This window comes from Mus musculus, chromosome 1 (genome assembly GCF_000001635.26).
Source record: "Mus musculus strain C57BL/6J chromosome 1, GRCm38.p6 C57BL/6J".
In the NCBI taxonomy this organism is placed as follows: Eukaryota; Metazoa; Chordata; class Mammalia; order Rodentia; family Muridae; genus Mus; species Mus musculus.
In genome coordinates, this window is record NC_000067.6 from 156,004,378 (window position 1) to 156,030,280 (window position 25,903).

At 40.8% G+C, this 25,903-nt stretch overlaps 1 protein-coding gene and 1 long non-coding RNA gene across 6 annotated transcripts in view; one reads left to right on the forward strand and one right to left on the reverse strand.

The window, feature by feature from the left end:
* Positions 1-221: 221 nt before the first annotated feature.
* Positions 222-25,903, reverse strand: part of Tor1aip1 (torsin A interacting protein 1) — a 31,882-nt gene continuing 6,200 nt past the window's right edge. For 2 of the 4 annotated variants that reach the window (NM_001160018.1, NM_001160019.1), the window contains exons 5-10: positions 18,772-18,810; positions 17,923-18,003; positions 13,841-13,882; positions 13,134-13,202; positions 8,941-8,997; positions 222-3,332 (exon numbers count right to left, since the gene is read on the reverse strand). In NM_001160018.1, coding sequence (NP_001153490.1) covers positions 2,548-3,332; positions 8,941-8,997; positions 13,134-13,202; positions 13,841-13,882; positions 17,923-18,003; positions 18,772-18,810 — 1,073 coding nt within the window. In that variant the 3' untranslated portion in view covers positions 222-2,547. The remainder of the gene's footprint in view (positions 3,333-8,940; positions 8,998-13,133; positions 13,203-13,840; positions 13,883-17,922; positions 18,004-18,771; positions 18,811-25,903) is intronic. The other 2 variants (XM_006529295.3, NM_144791.2) reach the window with 2 other exon arrangements.
* On the forward strand, positions 14,195-25,902 carry Gm51653. 2 transcript variants are annotated; one of them, XR_003948070.1, is made up of 3 exons: positions 14,195-16,188; positions 16,812-16,915; positions 20,667-25,902. It is a non-coding gene; the product is annotated as a predicted gene, 51653 (long non-coding RNA). The 2 variants fall into 2 exon arrangements; XR_003948071.1 differs by having other exon boundaries at positions 21,405-25,902.

The window sequence follows — 25,903 nt, forward strand, 5'->3', positions numbered from 1 at the left end:
AAGTAAAACAGGTTTGTAGAGCCGGGCGTGGTGGCGCACGCTTTTAATCCCAGCAGGAGGCAGAGGCAGGTGGATTTCTGAGTTTGAGGCCAGCCTGGTCTACAAAGTGAGTTCCAGGACAGCCAGGGCTACACAGAGAAACCCTATCTCGAAAAACCAGAAAAAACAAAAACAAAAACAAAAACAAAAAACAAAAAACCAGGCTTGTAAATCATTAAGTTTATAACATACAGAATACAAACCCAAAAAGTAAATTTATTTAAATTACTAAAATAGCTTTTAAAAGCTTTTTACACATTAACTGCTACAATTGTTTTTTTTCTGAAAGATAAAAGAAATTTATTTAAGTCAGTGGAATATAAGACATTTCTATTTCCTTATGATATGTATGTAAAAAATAAAGACTTTCAAAAACTTTTTTATAATTCTTTACAAAATGAGAATCTTATCAGTCTGACCTGACCGAAACAGATAGTAATACAAATCTTACCACCCACCATGAGACTCCCAGTGGGTAAAGAACAGTTGACTAGGACTCTAAAGTAGTATTCTCATTTAGATGTCTATGGAGAAGAACTCAAGGTGCATCTAGAATTGTTAAGAGTAGAAAACAAAACAGCAGCGGACAGATGAGAATACCTAGTTATAAATGCAAAAAACTCTAAAATACTCGAGCAATAGAGACCTAGGTCCGCTGTTCTTCACGTGTGGTAAGGTTCACTCTTTTGGCTTGAGGTACTCACTCGACAAAATGATCATGTGCATAGTATATCTCTATTTGTTATGGACCACCACTCCCAGACTTCCAGTACTCATGTACAGAGAAAATGAAGTTCTCTTCAACAGCCCAGCAGAGAACTGTTTACCAATTTTGAAGCTATCTCTGTGTTGTGTATTGGGGGGGTGGGTATTGGCTGTGGAGATGGGGGGGAGGGAGGTAGTAGGTGTGGAGACAGGGGTAGGGGTCAGAGGGGTGGGAAGGGGGGTAGTGGGGGTGGTTGTGTATTGGGGGGCAGGGAGGGGGATAGTGGGTGTAGAGGCAGTACTTCATCCTACAGCCCAGGCAAGCTGGCTTGAAACTCACTATACAGCTAACAATGGCTTCTTCTTCAACTTCCCAAGTGCTGGCATTGTAGACATGAGTTACCTGACTTCAAAATGTGTTTCTACTGCTAGGGGATGGTCACCAGGAGAACACGTGACCAGCTGGTGTGGGATCTCAGGTTCAATTCCTAGTATCGGCAAAAAGTAAAAAAATTAAATAATAATAGTAATAATAATAATAATTTAAAAAATCCCAAACCATCAAGTTGAGGATGTACCAGAAACTATATTTTCTTTAGGACAAAAACTGTCAGGTATTATCAAAGAGAATGCTTTGAATCTGCCTACCTTTCAAATTGATAAGAGCTAAGTAAGGAAATACACTGCATAATATACAAGCTTAAAAAATCTTGGGAGGACCATGGCACTCTTTTTTTACTGGGGAGTGGGGTTGAATTAGGGTCTTGATATATATATACTCCAGGCTGGCTTTCAATTCAAGATACTCCAACCGCAATGTGATGAGTGAGTGCCGAGATGACAGGCGTGTGGAATGCTGGGTACTGAATCCAGGGTATTGCACAGGCTGGGCTAATGCTCCGCCACTGAGCTTTAGCCTCACACAAGAACACAAACAGAAAGGGCAAACTGTAACAGTTAGAGGCCGCCGCCTAGGCGTGCCTGCGTGACTACCCCTCACAGGCTTCTTGTCACGTTTATGTTTCTTTTTTTAAAAAGTAAAGTTTCGAGTTTTAAATTTTTTTTTTAAAGACAGTGTCTTACGTAACCCAGGGTGGCAGAAAACCCAACTAACTAGATGAGGCTGGCCTTGAACTTCTGTTCCTCCTGACTCTCCTGAGACAATACTGAGACAGATCACAGGCGTGGTTTACCATGCCCAGCTTGCAACTATCTTTTTTCCCTTCTTCCTTTTCCTTCTCTATTGAACAATTTCTCTTCTCTTTCTACCTCCAAATCCCTCCTCCCCTCTCTAAAAACCAGTGAGGGAGGGGCTGGCTAAACCGCACATCCAGTTCTGTTTTTATAGGCAGCAGCTAAGGATCACACATTTAAATGGTATGAGAGAAAAAATATGGGGAATCCACAGCTACAATTAGGGAGCTGTCAGCCATTAATAAGGTCACAAACACAAGTAAATCCAAAGTTAACTATAGAGCTGATTCTTTGAAAGAGGAACCTAGCCCTTCTCACTGGCCACACCACAGCAAGAATGATTCGGCCAGAATCAAGGCAGACACTCGGGAATTGCATATACTGTACACTATGCTAAATACCTTGAACATGGTTCAGAGTGGAAATAGAGAAACAATTCTCTCAAATCACAGATAATTAGGCTGGTTAATGATTTAGTTATTCCACTTTTATGTATGAACTTTACTTCCTTTAAAAAGAAACCAGTTTTCAAAAACTGTTCCAAATTCCATCTCTGGTTACAAGGTCTCAAAACCGCTCAAACCCGAGATGGCTTTCCGCTTCTCTCCCTCATAAGCAGCTGCCTGCTTTCAGAGTGTTCTCAGGCTGCACAGGCAGCACGAGGTGGGAGATGCGGCTCCAGAGCCCATTCAGCTTGTCTGGGTCCATGTGGTTGTAGGAGCTGGCAGTGCTAGAGCTGGTGAACTTGACTTTAAGGAAATCCCTCACTTTCTCTTCAATTTCCTTTAGGCCTAAACTGGCTTCCAGCGTCTTCTCCTCCAACAGTACAGTCAGGACGAGGGCTACATCTTTGAAGGCTGCATTTTCATGGTCACAGTATTTATAGAAGATCAAGGTTGAGCCAGCAGGCAGGGATTCGAAGCGGTGTACCACAGCTGCATTCTGGCCATTTTTAAATCCATCAGTCAGCTCCTGATCGACTTCATGCTTAACGAGGTCACTGTCCTGAGCAGCTTTACCTGCCCCGTCAATCCGGATGGCACGGACACTACGGAAGGAGGAGTAGGCGTCGGCAATTTGTTCACTCAGACACTTGAGCACTTCTGCAGCATCTTGAGCTGCAGTGAGCAACAGGATGGCAGGCTGGGGCCGAGGGAGGGAGCTATTCAGATGTTTTTCTAGGAAGGTGGTGCCTCTCTTCCACAGCTTCTCGTTTTGACTCTGGTACTTAGACTGGAGTTGCTTCATCTGGTTCTGGAATTCTTGAACGGCAGTGGTTTCCACTGCAGGGGTATGAAAGAACCAAAATAGTCCCACTGCAAGGATGGCAACAAGTCCCAGCAGCCACCACTTTATCTTGACAGAAGGTTCATTTGGGTGATGGATAGCCGATTCTGCTCAGAAAAAAAAAAAGTCATACATGTCACATTTTCTTAGATTCAAGGGGGAGTGATTTCTTTTTGTGTGTATATGTATGTATGTGTGGATACAGAGGCTGAGTGTAATGGAACCTCCTAGAGTTATAGTCCCAGGTGACGACTGTGAGCCCCTGACAGGTGCTGGGATAAACTGGGTCCCCTGCATGAGAAGTGCATGTTCTTAACTGCTGAGCTGGATCTGCAGTCCCATGCATGCCTTTGCCCAGAACTCAGCATGGAGAACAGGTTAGTGTCAAACTCACTGCCTCTGCCTCTTGAGTGCTGGCATTAAAGGTGTGTCTGACTATGTCTGACTAAGAGGGAGAACTTTAAAAAGGGGGAACTGGTAATGTGTTTTTTTTTTTTCCTTAAGAAATATAAGCCGGGCGTGGTGGCACACGCCTTTAATCCCAGCACTCAGGAGGCAGAGGCAGGTGGATTTCTGAGTTCGAGGCCAGCCTGGTCTACAAAGTGAGTTCCAGGACAGCTAGGGCTATACAGAGAAACCCTGTCTCGGAAAAAAAAAAAATAAATAAATAAATATACTGTTCAATAAAAGCTCAAATGCCTAAGTTATGGATATATATCACAAATCTAAAAAAATACAATGGTTTCTAAAGAAAATTAATTTAAATACCAAATTGCATACACATAACTTCAGAAGTAAAACTTTATAAAACAAGACTTAGGAGCATTTTCTAATAGGTAGGAAGTAAATAATGGCTGCTTTATAAAGCACTGCTCAATCCAGAAGCCCAGCAGTTAACATGGCCACCTACCCAGGATAGAGTATTTCTCAAGTACATAAACAAGGTTCAGTATGCTTTCCATATGCTACGGCAGCATGTGTACTAGTCCACGTGAATTCACCGTACTGATAGCTTCCTTTGTGGCATGCAGGCCGACAGTGTACAACTCTGGCACTGAACCTGTCCATATTACTGGAGATAATTACGTTATTTCGTTTACAGAATGCTTTTCCACTTCTACAGCAATTTTGTAGATCACTTCACTTACCAATAAATCCACTTCCGAACCTTTTCCTTATTACTTTAGTAAATAGAAGTACTAGGAATCTTTTGGAGCAGCAGATCTCAGGGTACAGCCTGAAGCTATCTGAAACACTACTTGGTAGGTATGATCCCTAAAGTTGACAGTAAGACATTTTTGTTTTTTGCACGGGTGATACTTGTCCTGGTGGTGAATCAGCTAACATGGGAAATCTTCAGGTGATGAGGCAGGGCTCACTGGGGACTGACTTAGCTGTCTTAGCACAGTCATTGTAGTTTTCTCTGATACCATTAGAGGTTAAAAATGAATGGCAGATGCCAGGTGTTATTAATCCCAGCACTCAGGAGGCAAGTTAAGTTTCTGTGAGTTCCAGACCAGCCAGAGCTACGCAGACAAACACTGTTTCAAACCAAAACTAAAACCAAAACCAAAACCAACCAAACCAACAATTAGGAGAAGGGCTGGTGAGATGGCTCAGCAGGCAAAGGTGCCACTGAAACCTGTCCTTTGACCTACACCCACACACCCACATACACACTACATAAGTGTACTGAAATTTAAAGGGAGAGAGAAAGAACCTGTTTCATTAAGACTACCCTTCATGAAGTAGCTAAATGATTTTTTTTTTAATTAGGTGTTTTCCTCATTTACATTTCCCAATGCTATCCCAAAAGTCCTCCATACCCACCCCCCCACTCCTCAACCCACCCACTCCACCTTTTTGGCCCTTGCGTTCCCCTGTACTGGGGCATATAAAGTTTGCAAGTCCAATGAGCCTCTTTTTCCAGTGATGGCCAACTAAGGCCATCTTTTGATACATATGCAGCTAGAGACAAGAGCTCCGGGGTACTGCTTAGTTCATATTGTTGTTCCACCTATAGCTAAATGAATTTTGTTCCACCTTAGTCCTTGGGCTGGGGCATGGTGTAACTTGGTATAAATGTCTATCTAGTATGTGTGAGGCCCTAACACATTATCTAGCACCAAAAAACCAAACCAAAACAAAAAAAAAAAACTCCCCAAACTAAAAACAATAAAAACCAAACCCACCAAACCTCAAGACCTTTAATCCTGAGTACATATTTTCTCAATGTTGTCTGCTGTACAGCATAGACAACAGTCGTCCAAAGGAAAAGGAATTTTACAACTAAGCTGCTACTTGAATCAGCACTTTTGAAAATGAATCATTTTTACTTGAAAAGTAATTAATAATCTATGATTAGTCATATTCCTGCATTTCGCAGCTTTTTTCTTGAACAATGAACAAAGTACACCCGGTACTTTCAGGCAATATTTGTTGCCAGTGAAACATTCAAACTTTCAAGTGAAAATTAGAGTTCTGGAAATACTGCTCCTACCATTACAAAATTGATAGCTACCAATACTTGACTTTAAAAAGTGTGTGTGTGTACAATCTGTGACAGTTAGTTCTTTCCTCTACCATGTGGGTCTAGATGACTGTACTTGGTTTTATGTGTCAACTTGACACAGGCTGGGGTTATCACAGAGAAAGGAGCTTCATTTGGGGAAGTGCCTCCATGAGATCCAGCTATGGGGTATTTTCTCAATTAGTGATCAAGGGGGCAAGGCCCCTTGTGGGTGGCAGTCTTGGGTTCTATAAAAGAGCAGGCTGAGCAAGCCAGGTGGAGGAAACCAGTAAATAACAGCCCTCCATGGCCTCTACATCAGCTCCTGCTTCCTGACCTGCTTGAGTTCCAGTCCTGACTTCCTTGGTGATGAACAGCAATGTGGAAGTGTAAGCTGAATAAACCCTTTCCTCCCCAACTTGCTTCTTGGTCATGATGTTTGTGCAGGAATAGAAACCCTGACTAAGACAATGACTGAACTCAGATTCAGACCTGTGTACAAGAGCCTTTACCAGCTGAGCCATCTCACCAGACCCTTATTTTTTAACTCAGTTAATAATATTTTGTGAGTCAGGGCACTGAACTCATGCCAGGCCTCCCACTGCTCCTCACTACACAACTATCATCCCTAGGACTGGGATTACAGGCATGCATCACCACTCCTAGCAATATTTAGCTCTTGAAAGATCTTGAGTTTGATAGTGACATTAACAAATGCAATCTTTATAACTGTACATAGTGTGTCAACATTCAGAAAATGCACATACCATTTGCTTTGTTTTCATGAGAGGAGGTCTCACTATGTAACCTTGACTAGTCTGAAATTCACTATGTAGACCAGGCTGATTCAAACTCCTGGGTGATCCTCATGTCTTTTCCTCCTGAGTGCTGGGATTACCCCTGGGAGACCCCTGGCTGCATATACTGCTTCAAAGATGAAGTCTCACTCTGTAGTCAGGTATGACTCCCCTACTTCAGATTCCCACCATGCCCAGTGAAAATCTGATACCTTAGTGAATCAGTATTTTCTAATGACTAATGCATGACACTTTATTCAAATTCTAAGAATTTAAGCAAGATGCCTTTACCAGCATGCCTGTAACCTCAGCACTTGGAAGGTAAAGCCAATAGCATCAAGAGTTTAAGGCCAGCTTCAGCTATGTAGTGAATTCAAGGCCAACACAGACTACATAAAAGCTTGCCTCAAACACACACACACACACACACACACACACACACACACACCCCTCCCTCCCACACCCCTCCCCCCAAAAAACAGCAAAAAGGAACTACCAACTAAAACAATTCCAGAAAATGACAATGAATTTTAAGAGCAAAAATCTCACTAACAGTCCCTGGTTTCCTGTTTCAGGCTGCATTTAAGGACCTGCCACTTTTCCTGCTGTTCCATGGCCTCTGCCCGCCCACTTCCGCCTCCTTCATCCTTCCTGAGCACTCAGTCTTACCCCTCTCGGTTTTCCTTCTGGTATTTTATTCTTTACCCACATTTACATTTATTTATATGTACATATGCTTAAACATATTATAATTTATACATATACACTGATACATTGCAGGCTAGAGTCTGCATATAAGAGAACATACAGTTTCTGTCTGTGTTTGAGCCACCTTCCTTAATGCTATACTTTCCAGACACACCCACTTCCTTGAAAATTCCATAATTACAGCTTCTTTACATCTGAATAAAAGTGTGTGTGTGTGTGTGTGTGTGTGTGTAGCACATTTTCATTACCCATTCACCTGCTGATGGACACACAGGCTGGTTCTACATCCTTGCTGTTGTGAATAGAACAGCAGTGAACATGGATGGACACACAAGGGTCTCTGTGGCAGGACATGGAACTCTTTGGCTGTATACCCAGGGGGTATAACTGGGTCTATGGCAGCTCTGTAACTTCTGGAAACCTTTATCCTCCCATCAGGAGTGAATAAGGATTCTTCCTCTACCTACAACCTCATTAGTATTTACTGTCAGTTATGCAATGTTAAAGTTGCAAGGAAAGTCCACAATTCCATAAAAAGGTTTTTAAAATTCTTCATATCTGAATAATATTTTTAGGTATCTAAAAACAGAAGTGGGTATGAGAGTCCAAGTAAAGTTTATTAAACTAGAGATTAATGTCTAGGTAAATATGAGTAGGTTTAGTCCTCTTTTTAAAACTACTATGTGATCCTGCAACTCCACTGCTGGGTATGCATCCAAAGGGATGAATTCAGTATGTGGAGACATCTGCATCTCAGGTTCACTACAGCAATGATGCAGAAGAGCCAAGCAGTGGAGACAACTCAAATGTCCATCAACTGATGAGTAGATAGGGGCAATCATCCATAAAAAAGAATCCTGTCGCTGGGCAGTGGCGGCGCACACCTTTAATCCCAGCACTTGGGAGGCAGAGGCAGGCGAATTTCTGAGTTCAAGGCCAGCCTGGTCTACAGAGTGAGTTCCAGGACAGCCAGGGCTATACAGAGAAACCCTGTCTCGAAAAAAAAAAATCCTGTCATTTACAAATTAATTCAAACTCTTTGTAGGTATTTTTATCAATGTAGAGAGACACAAAAATTTCAGAATCACTAATAATTGCTTAGTACTTATTATTCAAGGTAACATGCTTTGGGAATAAGAAAATTCTTCAAGGCTGTATACAAGGTAAGTGTTCCAGTTTAGTTCCAATACACCTCTGTGACTTCAAAACCTGCAGCATTTGTTTCAATCACACTTATGCTCCCTTCCTGCTAATCTGACCTACTTCAGTGTAATGATAAGGGTGGCTTCCTCACTAACAGACTATTAGTGCCATGTGTGTGCACAGGCCATGGTGGGTGTACGCATGCGCGTGGAGGTCAGAGTGTAACGTTGCCAAGTCGCTTCTCTCCTCCACCTTTATATGGTTCCAGAGTCTGAACTTTGGTGCTGAGGCTCAGACAGTAAGATTTTACTCACCGAACAATCTCTCCAGCCCTACTTATCAACATTTATTCTTGGTACTATGAACAATAAAGTCAAGAGGAAACTAGATGTTTCATATGGTTTGCCTCCACAGAATTTCCCTGCTGATATAGTATATACTTTTTCCAAAGAAGTGCTTATATGATGCTTCAAATAGCATCAAGTCATACTGCTGTCAAAAAAATGTTATAAATCCAAGCCATCAAGTTTGGCCCACATAATGATTAGACAGACTTACGTGGCCTGGAGGTTGATGGAGACTGGTTTCCAAAGTTGGATTTCTGAATGTTGTTATCTAAAATAAAAAGTAATTTCAGAAGACCATCAATTTTATGTTTTATTTGCCCATGTATTCTCATTACAGGAAAGAAAATGCAGGGGTCAAGCAGAGGTGGTAGGTGAAACAGAGTCTCCAAACGCCTGCTACACTGATGCCCCTCAAAGTTCATCACAGCAACAGTATCCGAGTTACTACAGAGGGAACCCTTACACACTCAGTGTAGAGAGAGAAAGCCTCGCAGCTTACGTGTTAGGAACAAAGGTAAGAAAAACATGTACACCCTAATAAGCCTGAAATCACCTGGAAAATGACTATTTACAAAACTGCTACCTGTGAAGATAATGTAAGAAAGAGGAAAATGTAGGTTATGAATTACTAAATTACATGGAATAAGGAATTTCCATATAAAACGCAATCTTAAATCATTATTTTCTATCTTAGAATGACTGAAATAGTTCCTCTAGGATTCTGGCCATTACATTCTTAATTACTATTTTTAAGATCTTATAAAACAAAACAAAACAAAACAAAACATAACAAAACAAAACAAAACTGTATCAAGAGACAGAGAGGCCCAACAACTTCACTGGCATGGCCTCCATTTGTGATCACACCCATCTACCACCTGCCCGCAGTAACTTTGGTATAGACAACTTCTGAACAGATAGATGACCTTCCTTGTGCTTGAGAAGCACTGGACTAGATCACAGGAATAAATACTGCTAAGATACAGAAATTGCCTTGAGTCATATGACCAGAAAACAGAAACAAAACTGAAACACTCAACAAGCAAGCAAGACAAAGTGACATCGTGCTAACTCTAAGAGCCGATTCTTTGGGTTACCAATTCTGCTCATGAAACTTTATTAGAAACATTTAAATTATGCCGTAGGTTACAAATGCACTATTAAAAACCAAATACTAAAAAGGCCCCAATATATCAGATGCTCATCTTAAAGACCTTATTACATAATTACAAAGATAAATGGGAAATGGCAGTTCTGTGATGTTCTACTCTTTACGATGGATATGACTAATAAGTATTAAATATGTGTTATACACACTATGTATGTAATCCATAGATCATAAACATACTTTGAAGCCTGCTATGTATAAACTGCTGAGGTATTCTCTCTTCCTTACTAAATCACTAAAAGCAGTAAGAGAAACATGAAAATCTATAGGGATTTTCAAGTCCAAAGTTATAGCAGCAGTTACTCCATAAAGTCAAGAGTGCAGGGCCGTGAATCTGCCAGTTATTGATTTTTACATGATATAAGTAAGCATTAACAATTATGTGGCCAGGCGGTGGTGGCGCACACCTTTAATTCCAACACTCGGGAGGCAGAGGCAGGTGGATTTCTGAGTTCAAGGACAGCCTGGTCTACAAAGTGAGTTCCAGGACAGCCAGTGCTACACAGAGAAACCCTGTCTCAAACAAAACAAAACAAAACAAAACAAAACAAAACAAAACAAAACAAAACAAAACATGAGAGAGAAGAGCTCAGGCTTGATGGTGTACAACTAAGATCAAGCACTCAGAGGTGGCACAAAAATAAGGAGAAGTCTAGAGCTGGCTATGTGAGATCCTGTCCAAAAACCAAAGCAGTAGCAACCAGAAGCTAAACAAAACACCCGTGACAAAAGTTTAAACAATTATCTTGAACTGAAGAGTAACTATGTAAAGGCTGTTACAAAATCACTATTGGTGTCTTTCACTGTTACAAATATTTTCATCCTTGTCATTGTTCTATACTAAACAAAACTTTGTTAATAGACTAATAATCTTTCTTTCCTTGGTCTAGATATGTAGCCCAAGGTGTCTTCAAACCTCCTGTTTAGGCAGCCCAATTATAGGTGTGCACTACTATACTCAACTTGATGAATGCATATTTCTTGCATGCCATTTTTCTACAACACTCTCAAAGTTCAGTACAATACCTAGGTACGGTAGTTACAAGTACTTAACTCAAAATTCTAAAACTTAACAACAAATTTGGTGTCAAAAAACAAAAAACAAAAACAAAAACAAAAAACCCCCAAAAACAATGCTAAGCCAGTCATGGTGACTTAATTTCAGGCCAGCCAGAGTTATACGGTTGAGACCCTCTCTCAGGAATAACAGCAGTAGCAGTTTCCTTTCGCAATGAGCAACATCTTAGAGAAAATAAAAAGGGTTTTGAGAGATATCACTAAGGTAAAGATAGCAGAGACTGCTCTTCCAGAGGACAAGAGTCCAAATCTCCCATCAGGGAGTTCATAGCTCTAGCTCCACAGGATCTGTCACCCTCCTCTAACCTCTGAAGGTACTATACTTGTGTGCAAATACAGCACACACACTTCAGTCTCGAGCTGAAGTGACAGCTCAGCAGTTAAGGGTACTTGGTACTTTTTACAGAGGACCTGAGTTCAGTTCCTGAGATCTACTGTCTCTAGCTCCAGCTCTGAGAGAACCAAAGCCCTCTTCCAGCTCATGGATAAGCATGCACATGCACACACACACACGCGCATACACACACAAATAAATTTAATCTAAAAAAAGTTTAAAAATCTTCTCTGGTATCAATGTATATAAATTTTTTTCTTTGCTATTTCCTGGAATACAGTATTATAAACTAAGAAATACCCCAAGAAGCTCTGAATTTTCCATGGTATAGAGACTACCATTACTGCATTTTCTACTTTCAATGCTACCTCTTAGATTTTAATTTTCAATCAGGAGGCAGGTGGAGCTCTCTGAGTTAAGGTCAGTTTGGTCTACATAGTGAATTCTAGGACAGTCATGTCTACACAGAGAGATGCTGTCTCTCAAATTTAAAAGAAAAAAAAGATTTTTCATTAATTCTAATAATCTGAATAATTAGTATTTGGCTTCCTAAGTATAAGAGGCAATGAAAAACAAATTTTAAGAGGAAATGCTTTTCTTTTCTTTTTTTTTGTTTTGTTTTTTCTTTTGGTTTTTCGAGACAGGGTTTCTCTGTGTAGCCCTGGCTGTCCTCCAACTCAGAAATTCACCTCCCGAGTGCTGGGATTAAAGGCGTGTGCCACCATCCCCGGCAGGAAATGCTTTTCTACTATCAAGTAGTACACACAACACTGAAAAATAATAGCCAAAAGTAAGGCAGGAGGAAAGGGTGTTTTCATTTTATGCGGCTAAATAGCTCGTTTAAGAGTGGAATACAGACTCTGATGAGGAAAAGTCAACTGTAATCATTAGAGATTACCGCAATCTCTAAGTGTGTCAGTCCTTCCATGAGCAACAGATAAATGTGAGGGTTTTATACAGTCTGGTGTGATGGTACCCACCATTCTAAAACCCCAACTCTTGAGCAGCTGAGGCTAAAGGATGGCATTCTAGACAATGTGGGCCGTAGAGTGAAACACTGTTCTCAGACCCAAAACCAAATTCTGTGGTGTGGGAGGGTGAAGAGCAAAGCACCATGCAGGGCAGAAAACAATGGACAGTTCACACAGCCAATACAGATATAATCAATAACTGACCTGACTTGATTTCCTGCGTGTTTTTTGTTCATCTTGTGACTGAACCCAGTGTTTTATGCATGCTGGCCAAATGCCCCACCACTTAGTTACATCTTCAGCACTAATATGGATGTATTTCTACAGACATAATGACAGACTGAGCTCAAAGTATGGTCATTTTGTCACATCAATTTACAGATTTATTAAAAAAGATTTATTTATTTTATGTATATGAGTGCATTCTTATTGTCTTCAGACATACCAGAAGAGGGCATCAGCCCAACAGATATTTCTTCCATTCAGTGACATTTGTGCTACCCTAAACATAATCATGAAAATACTATTTGTGAATTTTCAGCCTTTATGACATGAAATATGGGGCAAAGAAGGCTGCAGTAGAGTGCTTATCTATATGAAGTCCACGAGAACACACACACACACACACACACACACACACACACACCTGAAATTATTAGCTGCTAGCTCGTGAGGTGTGAGGCCTGGGAACGGCCCCCACTGGTTTTCGCATGCCACTTCCTACACTGCACTGGCTGCATTGGCTGCACTCTCATCTGGGAACAGAGCTGACGGTTGGTACTGACCGGAAGAGCTCAGTATTTGTTATGTTAGATAGTCACAAAGTTCAGCAGCAAAGAGAGGGGTCTACTTACACGCCATTCTACTCCTCATTCGTACAGCTCGGTCAACCCACTCCTGAGGGTTTTCCTGACATCCTGAGGCTGAAGCAAAAACACAAACACACATCATTTCGTATACTAAATTTATAACATAGTTCAACATATACAATAAATATAACAGGGAGGGGAATGCAGGGAGGAACACATCAAAGGTAAAAGCCTCTGAAGAAAAAGATAACGTCCTGGGGTCAGACTAGTGACGACAAAAGCCTTCCCTCAGACAGAAATAATTGCCCACCAGATAAAACTATGATGTATATCTTTACTCTGATCTAACACTGAGTTCAAAACTATTCCACTGGTTTCTAGTTACATTTAAGAAGAAAAGTTGGGCAATTACCCTCCAAGTAAATTATTGAGGCTAAAACAGCCCTGAATAGAATGCCAAATCAGAGTAATTATTACATACAGGACCATTGTGTGTTGGACTTAAAAAGCTGAGGTGAAATGATTTAAAATCAAATTACAACTTTATTTATTTATTTGGTCTCTTGAGTTGGGGTTTCTCTGTGTAGCCCTGGCTGTCCTAGACCTCACTCTGTAGACCAGGCTGGTCTGGAACTCAGAAACCCTCCTGTCTTTGCTGGAATTAAAGGTGTGTGTTATCAAGTTTGGCCACGTTGGGACTTTTTATTGACTGAACAAGGCAGGAAGAGGGCTGACTGAAACAGAGAACTTACTCAGCAGTAATGGCTGATTCTCATGAGCTGGGAAGTCCTGATCTAGAACAGAGAAAAGGAGTAAAGTCAGAGAACAATGGGGACAGAGACAGAAGGAGCTAACACAGCCATTTCACCTATCTACCAGACAAAGAAACTGATCCAACCCTCTGACCAGTCAAACACACAATCAATATGTATTTTTTCCCTTTTGTGTGCATGTGTATGTTGAGTGCTGGTGCCTGCAGAAGCAGAAGGTGTTGGATCTTCTGAATTGGAGTCACGGGTGGTTCTGAGATGTCCACTGCGGTGTTAGGAACTGAACTCCCGTCCTCTGCAAGCACATTTAACCAGAGTCATCTTCCCATCTTTTTTTTTTTTTTTTTTTTTTTTTTTTTTTTTTTGCTTTTTGAGACAGGGTTTCTCTGTGTAGCCCTGGCTGTCCTGGAACTCACTTTGTAGACCAGGCTGTCCTCGAACTCAGAAATCCGCCTGGCCCTGCCTCCTGAGTGCTGGGATTAAAGGCGTGCACCACCACCGCCTGGCTCATCTTCTCATCTTATTTCCCTTTTTCTAAACTAGAAACACCTAGCACTGGACAACGATAAGATGTCAGCTCTAGGATCATTACTCTGAAAATGGCTATGCGGAAGCTGTGGCTCAGTGGCAAAGCACTCCCGTCGTGTGCGTGAGGCTTTCATTCCCAGCACAGAAAGGAAAAAGAAAAGCCCATCAACCACCTGACCAGGCTATGGCAGGCTGATGAGATGTCCGCCATAAGTCTTGGGGCAACATTTCATACTTGGGCCCCAGTTGGCAACACTCGTTGTGGAAGTTTAGGGGGCATGGCTTTGTTGGAGATGTGTCACTGGGGGCAGAGGTTCTGAACTTTTGTGTGTGTTCTCACAGTCTCCTGCTTGCAGTTTGAGATTCAAGCTCCCAGCAATTACTGCTGCCATGCCTTCACTCTTGACATCATGGATTTTAACCCTTTGGAACTGTAAACTCAAATAAACTCTTCCTTCTAGAACAGTGGTTTCCAACTGTGGGTCGTAAACCCCCCCAGGGATCTCAAAGCAGATATCCTGCATATCAGATATTTTAAAATGGGTGTTTGCATGTGTGAAAATGATGGACATATATGTACACACACACACATACACTTTCTCTCTCTCATATTATATCATATCAAATACTAAAAAAGTACTCTATAGAAAATGTTTTTAAGGCTGCATCTAATAATAAAACTCAATTAGACAGGTTCTTCTTATTGATACATAACAAAATATGGCAACTTAGATTCAATGAAATATTTTCAAAAAGGAAATGTCTCAAATCTTGAAGTTTAATTTAAAAATAGAAAAAGGTGAAAATGCTATTATTCTGCTTAACCTAAGAACACATATATACTCATTATAGATTATCCACAATAGAAAGTAATAGCATTTAAGAAAACCGTTGAACTGATGTAGAGCAAAGTGATAGAATGCTTGCCTAAAAGTACTAAAAACCTGGCTCAACCCTTAGGACCCCTAAAAAATCAAAACCAAATGTCACTCATGATCATTGTTAACTGCATCTTAAAACATTACTTCTAATATTTTGTATTCTGTCATCTCAACAACAAAAATGAAAAATTACAAAGCTATAAGACTCACTACTCTATCAGTGAACAAACTAAAAGCAATCCACTACCTGGTAATATAACCAAAGACACAGCACAAACAGGCAGGACAGGGCTGGTCTCCTCCTAGGAGCTTGCACTACTTACTGTGTGGCAGCCCCTCAGTGAATCTGGATGATTGCCAGCTGCTGGGGTGGCTTCATCTAAACCACAAAGTATCTGTAGCATCACCTTACAGTGCTCATTTCATGGGAGAATAATGAGTAATGAACAGAGTGAGGCAGATACACTGCAGGCAATAACCTGAAGTACAGGATTTGGCTTTAAATCCTTCTTGGCCTGCAAACTGTACCACAGACATCTTCTTTTACGTGACATGAAAGCAGAAGGAAGGACGATTTTTTGCAAGGAGGAAAGGATGGAGCTGAAGTGGAGGTGTAGAAGCCGGGCGTGGTGGCGCACGCCTTTAATCCCAGCACTCGGGAGGCAGAGACAAGTGAATTTCTGAGTTCGAGGCCAGCCTGGTCTACAGAGTGAGTTCCAGGACAGCCAGGGCTACACAGAGAAACCCTGTCTCGAAAAACAAAAACAAAACAAAACAAAACAAACAAAAAAGAAGCCTGAGCACACCTACATTCCACCACAGATGGGGGAGGGGCTCAAGACAACACTTCACAGAAGGACCTAATAGGCAGTTAACAGTTGCTGGGGAAGGGAAGTCATATCCTCAGTGGGGTAGCCACTGGTAAGTTACCCTTGCCCAAATAACCACCTCCCTCCCACCCACCTCTACTCATTCAAGCAGCCCTAATTAAAGGGAAGTGGGAGCGTAGACTACAAACCAAGGAGGAAGGGGACTTGCTGGGGGAAGCTTAGCAGGAGGCAAAGGGAGATGGGAGAGGATAGTGGGGGGATAGGATTAAACATTACCTACCATTTGATTATGAAAGAATAAAAATATAAAATGTTTTAAGGATGAGGGATAGGAGAGGGAAGTGGGGGCAGCTAAGAACAAAGTGTAAAGATATATACGTGTAAAAAAAAAAACACTATATATGCAAGCATCTAAAAACAGAACTGTAAACTGACGGTGAAATCTGGGCACTGTGGTGCAAGTCTTTAAGGCCATCACAACTGCGGACAGAGGTGGGACTGAAGCAAGGGGATCAATAACATAAGGTCAGCCTGTGCTATACAAGAACGCCTCTCTAATAAGATAAACAAATTAAAAAAAAATACCTCCCCTAACAAAAAAATGGGGGAAAATAAGGGAAAGGGACATACAAAATGCCAAATGCCTAAAACCAGCTTTTGAGCTTTACATTTTTAAAAATTTTCTGTGGTCCTCACCCCACTTATCTATTTAAGTTTTTGAGGCAGGTCTTACTGTATAGCCCCAACTGGCTTGGAACCTGTTACCTGAACCAGACTGGCTCGGAACTCTCAGAGATCTACTTGCCTCTGCCTCTCAAGTAAGTGCTAGGATTAACAGTGTTCACCACCACAGTCAGCCCCATGAGCTTATCTTTAATGAGAAGAATGTTGATGCCGTGTCGATCATGAGAAGTACAGACATTTCCATGAGGTGGTATTTTTGTGGGACTAAGAGTTACCCGTTTATGGAGTTTGCAAATAGTCTAGCATCTTCTTAAGCTTTAAGTTTCTCTATCCAACTCTTTTTTTTTTTTTTAAAAGATCTATTTATTTATTATATGTAAGTACACTGTAGCTGTCTTCAGACACTCCAGAAGAGGGCATCAGATTTCGTTACGGATGGTTGTGAGCCACCATGTGGTTGCTGGGATTTGAACTCTGCACCTTCGGAAGAGCAGTCGGTGCTCTTAACCACTGAGCCATCTCGCCAGCTCCCTCTATCCAACTCTTAAAGGCAAGTTCACCTGCACAATTACAGACTGCCATACAACAAAATCCCCTGTGATATCTAACATGGTGAAGACTCTGACTTAAAGACAAAGTAATTAATTATCTAATACTGCTAGAGGTTCCTAAAACTGAGCAATACTCCTGAGTACCAATGTGATCAATTTCTCAAAATTCAAAACCAGAAAGTAATTTTTTTTTTTTTTTTTTTTTTTTTTGGTGTTTTTGAAACAGGGTTTCTCTGTATAGCCCTGGCTGTCCTGGAACTCACTTTGTAGACTAGGCTGGCCTCGAACTCAGAAATCCGCCTGCCTCTGCCTCCCGAGTGCTGGGATTAAAGGCGTGTGCCACCACGCCCGGCTCAGAAAGTAATTCTTAAGCATAAAAATATCTTTCCACAAATACTCAAGCCAGCTAAAAGTGCTCTATTCAGCTATCTGTCACATGGCACAATGGAAGGAGTAATTATAATGGACTAAGCATATAACTCTAAAAATGACTTGTAAAATTTTTTAAAGGCTTAAAAATTACTTAAAATTATATTTTAACTACAAGATAGCTCTGTGGGAAGAGTCACACACATATAAAGCAACATTACCTCTTGACTCAAGAGAATCGCTGGATCTGGCCCTGATAGTGATGTCACTGTAAGAGCTCTCGAGATCATCTTCGGTTTCTCCTACAAGGAGGCACACAATGCATAGGACAGTCTTTATGCTTGCGTTCAAAAGTTCCAAGTCAACACAGGCTAATGCTACAGTGCAGCCCCTGAGTGTCCAGGCCACAGCTGCTGCTGTTTACTGAGATTCCTATTTGGAATAACAAAGTTCTAAATGAGCTGCAGTTGAGCTCCTGTACTTGGTTGTCTTTCAGACACATATTACTTCTTAAACAAATAATGTCTAAAAACCATACACTGAGGCTTTAAAGCAGATTCTATAATGAACAGATTAATCAGGAAATACTGGGACATTTTTAGCTTACTGGAAGAAACTACCAGTAAACTGACTATAATCTGAGACATGACTAATGTTGGCTAGTTGGTGACTTTTTTCATGGATAATGTACACATACAAATATTTCAATATCCAAATGACTAATTTCAAATATATTGGCTTTAAAATGAACTAAATTTATGCTTGTATTTTCATAAACTAGTCATAAGAATTCCAAAGTGATGATTTTAATATAACAATCAAGACTAACATATGGTAGAAGTGGCAAGCGCTAGCTGTCCTTAAACCTGAGCAGCTAAAGATGTTTAGAAGGATGGACAAGCTTCCCTCATCTGTTCTATCCAAACAATCCTGCTTTATCTTAGTGTGCATTGCTGTGGGTTTTGTCTTGTTTTAAGAAAAATACTTTTCTTCTCTTCTCAAATACTCAGCAAAATTGCTTCTAATATAAAGAAAGACAATGTATTACATGACAGTTAAAAAGAAATTACCTTCTTCGAAGAAATTGACCTGCTGGACAATGGTAGCTTCTAGAAGAGAAAGACATAAAAGTATGTAACATCAAAAACTAAAGCTTAGAAATAATAATAAAAAAGAGCATGTGACTAAGGAAAATCAACACAAAATACAAAAGGAAATGTTTTTCTGTAAGATGACTAAAGCTCTATCATTTTCCTCAGAAATAAATCTGACATAAACTCATATTACAAACAAATGCTTTTATTAAAATTTTAAATGTGTATGTGTCTATCATGTGTGCAGAAACCACGAGTTGTTGGTTCCCCTGGTGCTGGAGTAACAGGCAGTTGTGAGACAGCACACGGGTGCTGGGACTCAGGTCACCTGTAAGAGCAGTGAGCAACTTAACCACTGAGCCTTATCTCCAGCCCCACATAAAAAGGCATTTATTCAATTTTTTTGAGACAAGGTCTTACTATCTCTGACTAACCTAGAACTCACTATGTAGTTCAAACTAGCCTTGAACTCACAATGATCTACCTGCTTCTTGTCTCCAAAGTATTAGGATTAAAGGTGTATACCACCATGTTTTTAGTTTTTATAAAACATGTACTTAAAAACAAACACTCGGGGCTGGTGAGATGGCTCAGTGGGTAAGAGCACCTGACTGCTCTTCTGAAGGTCTGAAGTTCAAATCCCAGCAACCACATGGTGGCTCACAACTACCCGTAATGAGATCTGATACCCTCTTCTGGTGCGTCTGAAGACAGCTACAGTGTACTTACATATAATAAATAAATAAATCTAAAACAAACAAACACTCATTTTTACTGAAGTGTATTTGTAAAGTGCCTGCAGAGGCCAGAGCTGCCTGACATGATGACATGATGCTGGAAATGAACTCAGGTCTTCAAATCCAATCTTTCTAGCTCCAGGGATTTAATTTTCTTTTTTGTTTGTTTTGAGTTTTTGAGGCAGAATTTTAAACAGCCCAGGATAAGCTCAAATTTGCTACTTAGTCAAGGCTGGCTTCAAATGTCTCACCCTATTATATCCATCTCTTGAATGCTGGTATCACAGGTGTATAGAACTATGCCTGGCTATTTTTTTTCCCTTTCATAGGTCTGTTGGTATTCTAAATATAACTTATGTGCAGAAAACATTAAATTGCACATTGACAAATATTCCAGATTTGTACAGATCCACAGGTTTTCCCATTCCAATTCTCTCATTTACCAGACTCTCGACTCCCTTCAGAAGCCTAACAAGCTGAAGGAACAAAAGGTCCTTAGTGCACGGGTGTGACAAAGGTGACAAAAAGGTCCTTAGTGCACGGGTGTGACAAAGGTGACAAAAAGGTCCTTAGTGCACGGGTGTGACAAAGGTGACAAAAAGGTCCTTAGTGCACGGGTGTGACAAAGAGGAAGCATGAGCAGAAAGAACAAATTCCCTTTAGATCCAGCAAGTGATGTACATCGCTGTTCTTCAAAAATGAGGACGTTAAAGACAATCAAACATATTAACCAAACTCTAAGACCTTCAGGTCTTTCACATGGGCGTTTATGATGCTTGTGTGTTCCCCCACCACCACCTCTCTCCCTCCCTTCTTCCTCCCCTCCCACCTCAGTTCTTTGAAACGGTTTCACTGTGTAGCCCTGGCTGTCCTGGAAGTAACTCTGTAGACTAGGCTGGCTTCAAACTCAAGGGATCCACCTGCCTCTGCCAAGTGCTGGGATTAAAAGTGTGCACCCCCACCACCCAGTAGTTTGTTTTTTTCAATAATGGAAGTTACACCCAAATGTAAGCGTAACTGGGCAAAAATACTGACTAAAACTGTGGGAGACTAGGATGACTCAGACTTTACAGAATTGGGAGAGTATTTCTTTTCAACTCTTCTCTCCATCTGCTTTCTCAACGGGCATAAAAGCTTTCAGCATCACAACAGTGTTTACTGCCAAACCTAAGCAAAGTCAACTGAAGGCACAAGGAGGCCCCTCGAGTGGAATGGTGGTTACGTAGGAGGCTGAAACACAAAGCTTGCAGGCGAGCCACAGGCTTCTCTCCTTTGCTACGGTGCTGAAGAGTGAACTTAGCACATTGCTGGGCAAAGCACTGTTCAGATGAGCTGACCTGCACTCCTGACTCAAGTTCCCAAACTAGACACTATCAGACAGCAACCCCTGACTACTGAAATACTTCCTGTAGCCAGTGAGGTTTATTTCATAACAGCGTTAAGTGGACCTGCCTAGCTCTAAGTTCCTTTTTGCTCTTTACCATGACATTGGATTGTTAACAGTTGCAATTCTCCAATAAACGTTGTTTTGGAGAGTTGATTTTCATGTTGCTCATTTTTGGCTGACAGGTGGAAGTATGATTTCAGAAAGTGATTCTAAATATTTTACTATGAATTTGGAATTTTTCACATCAATTTAATTAGGTTAATATAATATTAGTAGAAGTCTTAAAGCTCTTTTGAAAATAGTAGAAGTTATAAATTAGTATCTAAAATATACCTGTCAACATTTTTGCTAGAAAACAGAAAACCAACCACTCTGAGAAACTTGCCACCAGCACCCCACTTCTCCCAGACAGCGAATCTAGTCCACAACACGCTGTGTTAGACCGGGTGCCCAGGACTCAGCCTTCATTTTCTTTTTCTTTAAAGTAAAATGCAAAGTTGCTGGTATGGTGCTGCACAACCAGGATTCCAACATTCAGGAGTGGCTCGGGCAGGAGAATCCCAGGGAGTTTAAGCCAGCCTACGCTATATAGTAAGACTGCAGCTCGAAACTGTTTCTCTCCCTCTCCCTCTCCCCACAGCCCCCAACCCAGGAATAGGAAAATGATTAAAATGTTATTTATATTCTGTATTAGAGGAACTGTTCACTATTTAAAGTCTTTTTTCATCCTTTAGATGTTACTAGTTTAAACTTTTAAATCACATGTATTTACCAGTGCTTGTGTAATCAGGGACAAGAGGCAGCAGCTGCTCCTCTCTCCACCATGTGAGTCCCAGGGATTGGACTCAGGCTGCTACCATTGCAGCCACTGTCATGGCCCCTTCAACCACTTCACGGGCCCCTTAAGTTTTTCCTTTCTTTTTTCTCTTTGAGTGAACTCACGGATATTCTCCTGCCTCTGACTCTTCAATGCTAGGATTAAAGGCATGCACTATCATGCTCAGCTCTGAAATTTTATTTTCAAAGCACTAAATTATTATAATATTTTACCTTTTTATATAGCAGTTTTAGTTTATATAATTACTCAGATAGCATACATGAGCCACCACATTGGCTTACTCTTTTTAAACTACTCAGTACATAGAAACACGTAGAAAAGGTTGACTTGAAAGCAGGTGTGGTGGAGCATGCTGGCACTCCCAGGATTTGGACCCAAGTCCTGGGTCAGTCTAGGTGATAAAAGTTGTGTCACAAAATAAAAAGATAAAGTGACTTTTTAATTTAGTCATAGCTTTCTTTTCAGTTTTTTATGACAGGGTCTGCCTATATAACCCAAACTGTCTGCAAACTCACAATTCTGTCTTTTCTTCCCTTGATTATAAGCGGGGGCCATCAACCCAGGCTTCTTTTTCATTAAAGAACCAAACCAAACCAGCAACAACAAAAATACAAACACTTTGAAAATTGTTTATATACTGTCTGGTCCAAATATCTTTTCTTTAATTCTACTAACATAATATCCTTAAACCTTTATCAACAACATTCAAGCCTTGATTGATAATTGGTGATACAAGGCTAACTTCATCATTTGAAAAGAGCCAGGCCTGAGCTGGCAAGACGGCTCGTCTGCCACCAAGCACTAAAACTGAGTTCCTTTCCCATGACCTGTATAGTCGAAGAAGGAAAAGGACTTCCACAAGTTGTTGTCCTCTAACCTCTAAACACACACATGCACACACACACACACACACACACACACACACACACACGAGCACACACAATCCCTAATGGAATGAGAACATCATTCTACATTATTATTCAAGACCTCAAATAAAGACACAAGAGCGCTGTCACCAATCGAGGAGTTGTAACTCTTGCATCACGTGGTCTCTAAAGCCAAAATAATGACACTTGTCCATAGCAGACAGTATTAGCCAGGCTCTTCCTTGCATTTGCCTGCTATTCCTATTTCAACTTTTTTTTCCCTTCGAGACAGGGTTTCTCTGTATAGTCCTGGCTGTCCTGGAACTCACTTTGTAGACCAGGCTGCCCTCGTACACAGAAATCCTCCTGCTTCTGCCTCCCAAGTGCTGGGATTAAAGGCGTGTGCCACCACCGCCCGGCTATCCTATTTCAACTTTCAATCAAATGCCTTTTCCAACTTAAGAACTTTTCCTCCATATTGTACATAAACTGTTATTTTAGCATTTATAAAAAGTTACAATGGGGGCTGGAGAGATGGCTCAGCGGTTAAGAGCATGTGGTTCAACTCCCAGCAACCACATGGTGGCTCACAACCATCCATAATGAGATCTGATGCCCTTTTCTGGTGTGTGTGAAGACAGCTACAGTGTACTTACATATAATAATAAATAAATCTTTGAGCAGGCCCTAGAACGAGCTGACCCTGGAGCAGAGGTCCTGAGTTCAATTCCCAGCAACCACATACATGATGGCTCACAACCATCTGTACAGCTAGAGTATAGTGATATATATATATATAAAATAAATAAACACATCTTTAAAAGTTACAATGATTATTTTTCATTTGAGCCAGTAGTCCAGGCTGGCCTCAAACTCACAATCCTGACCACCCTCCTGAGTGCTAACATTCCAATGATTTTTACTGTTTTTTCTTTTTCACTACCTAATGTATTCCTGAGATACAGAAAAGAAAAAAACTTAGACAGAGCTCTTTGAGGTCCTAGCATTTATTTAGGTCACTGACATAGGAAGTGGTTAAAAAGAAGTTTGTTCAAACACAGCAACGTAAGAAAAACAGTCTGAGACTAGTTCTTCCTAATAAGGTTCTAAGCATGCATGCATTCATTCATTTATTCATTTATTGAGACGGGGTATAGGGCCTTGCTGCACTCCCACCTTTGGTCCTCCTGTATCAAGCCTCTGAAGTGCTCGGACTATTAAGTGTGTGCCTGGCTCATTTTCATCTTTGTAATGGAAACTACAAGAATCTATAGCCTGGGCTGAAGAGGCAGCTCAGTGGTTAAGAGAACTGGCTGCTCCTTTAGAGGACCTGGTAAGTTCCCAGCTCCTACATGGTGACTTACAACCACACATCACTCTGGTTCCAGGGCTCTTCTGACCTCCATATCCACTAGGTATCTACCCATACACGCTGGCAATCACTCATGTGCATAAAATAAAAATAAGTCTTAAAAAAGCATAGACAATCTATGATGACAAATCAGCAGCGTCTATTGTGCTGCTGGAAGTAAAGACTTCCTGCTTTGATGTCACTTCCCTATTATTCAGCTTCCTCTCTTTTTAAAGACAGTTTTACTTAGTCCAAGCTGCTGGCCTAGAACTTTAATATAGCTCAGACTGGTCATGAACTTGTGGCAATCCTGTTTTATACCTCCCCCCACCAAGTGCTAAGATTACAGTCATATGCCCATGCTAAATAAATCACCCCAGTTAAACAGAGAATTTAAGAAACTCACATGGAAGTTAGGCGTGGTGCCCAGTCTGTAATCCTAGACTTAGAAAGTGGAGTTAGGAAGATCATGAATCAAAGTCATCCTGAGCTACAGTGTTCTTGGGCTAACCTGGGCTACATGCGACTATCTCAATAAAACAACCCTCACTCCCAAAAACCAAAAAAGAAACTCTTGTTAAGTAAAAGCATATCTGATGAAGTATACATTGCAAAGTCCTTCTTAGCATCCAGGAACTATATAGATCCTGAACTATAAGAATTAGCCCAGGCCTAGGTTAAAAATGAGTTTAATAGAGAAAGTTAAAACTATATACTTATAGAAAAAAACATTTAGTCTTAAAATTTAAAATGCATTCCAACCATATCCAACACAGGTTTATGTAAAGCTAAGACGGCTTTGATCTCCCGGTCCCCTTGCCTTCACCTTCCAAGCACTAGGACTGAGGCACGAGCCAACTGGCCCAGTTAAAGCTTTTATTAAAGCCCAGATTTTATTGCTCTATTTTTCCTCATTTGTGTATGTGTGTGCAGGCCTGTGCACCCATCCACATGCATGTGGAGACCAGAGGAGGAGAACGGATATCTTCCTCTATCGTTCTCTGCCTTATTCCATCAAACAGGGTTTCCTCCTGAACCTGAATTTGTCACTTCAGTGAGACTAGTTAGCCATGGAGTGTCCAGATCCACCTGTCTCCAGTATCCACCAGTGAGCCTTACAGGCACTGAGGTCATGCCTGTCTTTTATGTAGGTGCTGGGAATCTGAACTCCACACTACAGGAATGCAAAGCACTCATGAACCACATCCCTAGATCCCTAAAACCTAGATCTTGAAACCTCATGATCTACATCAAGGCAAACACTAAAAGCAATTAAAATTACTAAATGAACAAAAGAAAACAAAATCAAGGGCACAGTTTTTATGAAACAAAACAAAACAAAACCCTCACTTTTCTCTTCACACTATAAATTTAACAAAGGCTAATAAAAAAATACCTTACTAGCCGGGCGCACGCCTTTAATCCCAGCACTTGGGAGGTAGAGGCAGGCAGATTTCTGAGTTCAAGGCCAGGCTGGTCTACAAAGTGAGTTCCAGGACAGCCAGGGCTATACAGAGAAACCCTGTCTCGAAATACCAAAAAAAAGAAAGGAAAAGGAAAAAAAAAAAAAAAAACAAAAAAAACCCTTACTTTAAGTTTGGTAGCACACATTGCAATTAAAGCACTAAGCACTGGGGAAGTGGAGGAGAGACATGAGGATAAACAGTTTTGAGTCATCTACAGCTACAAAGCTGACACCAGTGACAATACACGAAACCGTTTTTCAAGAAAACAAAACAATAACAATGGAAAAGAAACAAGACAAACACCCAAGAGGGTCAAGAGGAGGTAACCCAGTGACAGAACACTTGACAAGTGTGTGTCAGGCCACGGTTCAATCCTCAGAACCACACAAAAGTACTTTATTATTATGCAGTCTCACATGTAATTCAAGTAATAAGACTTAATTTTACACAGAATAAAATCTAA